Source organism: Anopheles gambiae, chromosome 3 (assembly GCF_943734735.2).
Source record: "Anopheles gambiae chromosome 3, idAnoGambNW_F1_1, whole genome shotgun sequence".
Classification (NCBI taxonomy): Eukaryota; Metazoa; Arthropoda; class Insecta; order Diptera; family Culicidae; genus Anopheles; species Anopheles gambiae.
In genome coordinates, this window is record NC_064602.1 from 19,839,121 (window position 1) to 19,844,439 (window position 5,319).

General features: G+C 43.1%; 1 protein-coding gene across 1 annotated transcript; it reads left to right on the plus strand.

The window, feature by feature from the left end:
• Positions 1–2,430: 2,430 nt before the first annotated feature.
• Positions 2,431–4,529, plus strand: LOC1279839 (intraflagellar transport protein 57 homolog). Its single transcript, XM_319614.5, has 4 exons — positions 2,431–3,000; positions 3,075–3,539; positions 3,596–3,875; positions 3,959–4,529. The coding sequence occupies exons 1-4, from the start codon at positions 2,683–2,685 to the stop codon at positions 4,117–4,119; spliced, it is 1,224 nt and encodes a 407-aa protein (XP_319614.5). The 5' UTR covers positions 2,431–2,682; the 3' UTR covers positions 4,120–4,529.
• The last annotated feature ends 790 nt before the right edge of the window (positions 4,530–5,319 follow it).

A 5,319-nucleotide genomic window follows, 5' to 3' on the forward strand; every position in this document is an offset into this window, starting at 1 on the left:
GAATAAAGCACCAAATTAAAACAATTCATTTATACGCTCGACATGCGTTCTGCACCTCGGTACACTTGCGCACTGTGTATGCAACAACAACAACAACAACGTGCAACCAGCGCAAACTATAAATTATGACCACTTTGCCTGCGCACGGGCACACTCACGCAGTCACGCTTTACGCATAGGCGAAAGGCGCGCACGTATAATGATCGCTAGGTTCTACCTCCAGCCCTACCAGCAGCGTATTGGTAGCATCTTCCTGCGATGCATGTGTTTGCTCTGTTTCTGCTCGCAGCCTGGCACATGGGCACATGCAGGGGTTTTAATTGAGTAATAAAATCGCTAAATATGAGGTGAAAACTTGTACCTTTGGTTTGCAGATATGGCAACAATCAAGGGGAGAACCCTCCGGTGCGACATCAAATAGTGGCCAATTAGTTGTAACAATAGCTTTCTTTTTTTTCGGAGCTTGGGCATGTTGCGATACAATCTCTATCGTGGCGTCGACGTTGATCAGATCGTGTTGCGTGCAGCCGGCTGGTGTGTAGTCATTGCGTAGAATCGAGAGCGTTGTACATCCTCGATAACATGTTACTGGCTACTTATTTTTATCAAGGGTACATAATGAGTGGTGAAAGAACGGAATGAGAATAAGCTTCGTGTAAGTTCTGGTATCTGCCACGTATGACATCGTTTCCATGTGATTGTTCATGAGAGGGTATGTTAGAGGTCAACACTATTTATTGTCAGAAATATGTTAGTCAAATAGTCAGCTATTATTATGATGCTGATCCTTATTATGATGATTATCCTGGACGATCCTGATGGAGATCAAGCCATATGTGGGCTTCAAGAAACTGAGCAGCGTATATCCAAATTATGATATGGTTTTTTTGTTTCAGCCCTCCTCTGGCAGCAGGAGAACGATATTTAAAGGATCCTATATACCTTACTTAAACATCGTTGAACTGAGCAATATTCAGTTTTGAAATACGACACAACTACAGACCATTGATCAAGATTTCACTTATTGCAACTAGCAGCTACGATACAACGACAAGTTAAACGAACTGTACGGCGATCTTACGATCGCATATTAATGCCGATGACCCAACCCGTAAAGTCCTTTTAGGCCATCCACAAGGACAGAGAAGGGGCTTGGTAGGCCCAAGTCTAGGCGGCAGAGTGACGAGGAGGCATCCACCGTTATGGCCGTTATAAAGGATTGACAAACCAAGGTGTGGGATTGTGAGCGATTTTTAACACTCTCGGAGAGGAATAACACCGCAAAGTGGTTGTAGTAAGTAAGTACTGCAACTACTGATACTAGTTTGGTTCTTTAAGTTTAGCTTGAATGGTGTAAGGCTCATTTGCATAAAAGACTGTCTGGAGTATCAATATACTGACTATATTTCACAGTTTTTTCTTTTTTTGAGGTTTCTCAAAGATCTGACCAGTTAATGGAACTCGTATTGGATTTGCGTATTTTCCCTGAACAATAAAACTATGTTGCCAAAAAACAAAGGACCCAAAACTTCTTCTTCTAACGTCAGACGCGGACATGCCGCGGCCTATACAGAATTTCAAGACTTACTTCAGTACCTCACAGCCGGATAGTCACAATCCTTGCTACGGAGAGACGGTCCATCCTAGGTTTGAACCCATGACGGGCATGTTATTGAGTCGTTCGAGATGACGAGATGACTGTTCCATGGGACTACCCCCAAGGCTCCAAGACATTGATCTCAAAAAGACCTTTTCAAGAAATCAAAACTTGAACCTTGAAGATGTGGTTGTCAGTATAATGTTGTCCTCGACATGCAAGTATTTTATCTCTATCGTAATCCATTTATTGATGTTTTGTGCTGGAGATTTTTAGCAAAGCTAAGATATTGGAATCTAATGATGCAAAGGATGCCCAAGTCTACGCTACGCATGATACATCAAGTTCTAATATAACATAAGGCAAGGAAATGAAATCGAAAAGTCCTGGACTGTGGTACGGTAATGGAAAGGCTCAATGTAATTCAACGACTTCAGTGGCCATTAAATGTAGCATAAATAAACATAAATTACAAACGAACATGAACGATGTCTTCACATTCTTATTCCTTTACACTTACCTTTTTGACCCAAGAATTAGTACCCAAGACCCAAGAAATGCTAAATCTGTCACGCAAGAGCTGAGTACACAGAGATTGTATAAATAAATAAATAAATAAATAAATAAATAAATAAATAAATAAATAAATAAATAAATATTAATTCGGTTTCAATTACCTATTGTCAATCCCTAAAACCAGAAAGTAGTGAAGTAATGTTCAATAAAATTCTCTAATAACAATTCTCTTTAAATGATCGAAGATATAACATTTGATAAGATTAATTTACTATTCAAGTACGCAACCACTACCAAGGGAAAATGATCTAAAGCTCAGAACAACCTTTTGAACCACCCTGTACTCCCTTCAAGTCAACAAGTGCAACTGCCAAACAGCAACCCCCTTAGCAACCGGACCGCTTGTTTTGTTTGCCCCTTAGCAACCACGCCAAACATGTAGTGTTGTTGTGAAAAGTACATGTTATTGTTGAGATCTAAAGAACTTCTATTTGAAAACTTTATCAACGTGTATATTGTACGTTCTTAATCGGAAACATAAGCCACTTGCCTCCCCAAGCTTGGTGAAAATGTTCCGCAACGAGTACAACCTTGCGATGGAGCGAGACTCGGGCAGCGTATCGTCCGTGTCCTCCTTCCAGGTGGACGATCTGATGGAAAAGCTGAAGCTGCTGAACTACGAGCGGCTCCTGCTGAAGGAGATGAAGATGAAGCAAATCAATCGCTACTACTTCCTGCGCTCCTTCAACCCGGGCGAACAGTTTTTCATGTTCACCTCGATCTGTGCCTGGCTGATACGCAAGATCGGCAAAACGTTCGACCAGCCGCAGGAGTTTGACGACCCGAACATAGTCATATCGCGCATCATCAAGGTGCTCCAGGAGATGGTAAGTAATGGAATTAGAAGTTTTAGTATCAAATTTAACCGTTATTATCATACATTTTGTCTCTTTGTTTGCAGGATGTACCGACCGACTTCCAGACGAACCGGCTCATTCAGGGCGCCGGCCCCATCTGCGTCTACATCATGGACTGTCTGGCCACGCAGGCACTCAAGCTCACCAAGTTCCAGATGAAGCGGCCCGAGTGTCGCAAGGAAGACGACCCGATGGTCGACCTGATCGAGAACGATTCCGAAATCATACTGGAGAAGGTGGAAGAGGAACAGATGGCCGGTGGCAGTGACGACAGTGATGACGAGCGGAACGGACTCTTCGATCTGAGCTTCTCCGATCCGGCCAGGTCGGGTGCTAGCGTGCGGAAGGAGACACGCGAGTACAAGGTGGATTCCCTGTCGGACAGTGAGGCGTGGCGTTTGGAGCTGGAACGCGTACTGCCGCAGCTGAAGGTGGTCGTAAAGACGGACCCACGTGACTGGAGGGCTCATCTGGAGCAGATGAGAAATTTGCGAAACAATATCGACTCGGTAGGGGTTTGTAATCCGTTTTAGAGAATCCTTCATGATTTTAAACATTATTTCAGGCAACGGAGGAAACAGACAGCCAGCTTTCGAAGCTACAGTCCGACATTAGCTACGTGATGGAGAAGATAGAAAGCCGCGAAAAGCATCTAAACAACGATCTGAAGGATTTGATCGCCCAGTACAAGGAGATCCTGATCGAGCACAACCAAACGACGGCCCAGATCAAGCAGGCCGAGCAGGAGCGAACCGAACACGAGCACGAGCTGTCGAAGATTACGAACGAGCTGGAGAACGTGAAGATTCAGATGGAACAGCGTGGCAATTCGATGACGGATGGCAGTAAGTGTCGGAGTGTCGGGGCTTTTTTAGTCCCAGGAAATCAATGAGCAGCCGAAACTCTCATTTTGTTTACCCATTTGCAGGTCCACTGATCAACATCAAGAAGGCGATCTTTCGCATCAAGGAGGAGCTGTGCGAAATGGACATCAAGATTGGCGTGATGGAGCAGTCGCTCAACTCGGAGATCGTTCGGCAAGGGACGCAGTACGCGGAGCTGGACTCGCTCGTAATGGCGGCTCACTGAGCGAGATAAAAAAAACACACTTTAAGTAAATATTTTTCATTTTAAAACAATAATACACCCTTAAAAACGGTCGTGTATCATACAGGTTCAAGTGCAGCAAAGGGAATTTCGTTTTAAAATTACATCACGATCGTTCGTAACTTCCTGATGCAGAATCCAATACGGTAAATCTAATAAGAATTGTGTTCTACACGTCAATCAAGCAGAATTCATGAAACCTGTTGAAGTTACATTCAGAATTAATTCCAATCAGCAATATTAGTCTGTTGGATCTTATTGTGCAAGCAGAAATTGATCTTTATGCACACTGATTTGATAAATAATTTAATTGCCATTTTTTGAAAGGGAAATCCATGGAAAATTCTATCTTTATCCAAAATAAATTGTTTAAAAAAAAATATTAAAAAAAAGAGAATATTGTTTTACATCTTTTGCAAGATCACGATAAACGTCCGTTTCGTGATTTCGTTCCCCTTAATCCCTCCAATAAAATGCCCTCCCTTTTTTTGTCCTGCACGCCATCCGCCAACAAGCGAACCCGCAGCGCAGTAAATTACATCTTCGATGAAAAATATTATTTGTTTAACTTTTCAACGCCCGATCGCTTCTCAAGCCGTGTTCTCCGAAATTCACACGCAACTTACGCGCGACGATCGGCAGAGTTTGTGATAAACAAGAACAACGACGCAACGACGAAAAAGACGAAATAAAAAGCAAGCCGAAAAAACTTCACGAGCCCACAGCATAACCTTTGGCGCTTAATTGTACCCCTTTGTGGTGGAGTTTTTTTATCTCTATCTCTCAGTCGGGCGCTTGTGCTTTTGCCAATTTTGGCGAGCCACAAGGCTCACGAACCCCCTAATCAGTTTGTTTGTATTAAATTGGGACACCGATACGCAGCAGTCTGCAAAAGCGCCCATAAAAAAGGGGCACATTTCAACCAAGATCTTTTACTATAACAAACACGATCGTGATCTTGTTAGCAGATTACATGCGTGCTTAATGTACCCGCCGTGCTTCGATATGTGCGCGCCTTCCTTGATCGTCGCCCCGAAACGCTTTGCGAAAAGGTGTAGCACATTCCTTTTGCTTTGTATATTTTTTTAAAAGCGATCATTTCCAAAAAATGGAGCATTTTTCTTTCATCCGTGATCAACTCTAAGATTACACGATCCCGCTTGTTAACAGGCCACCAGGAGG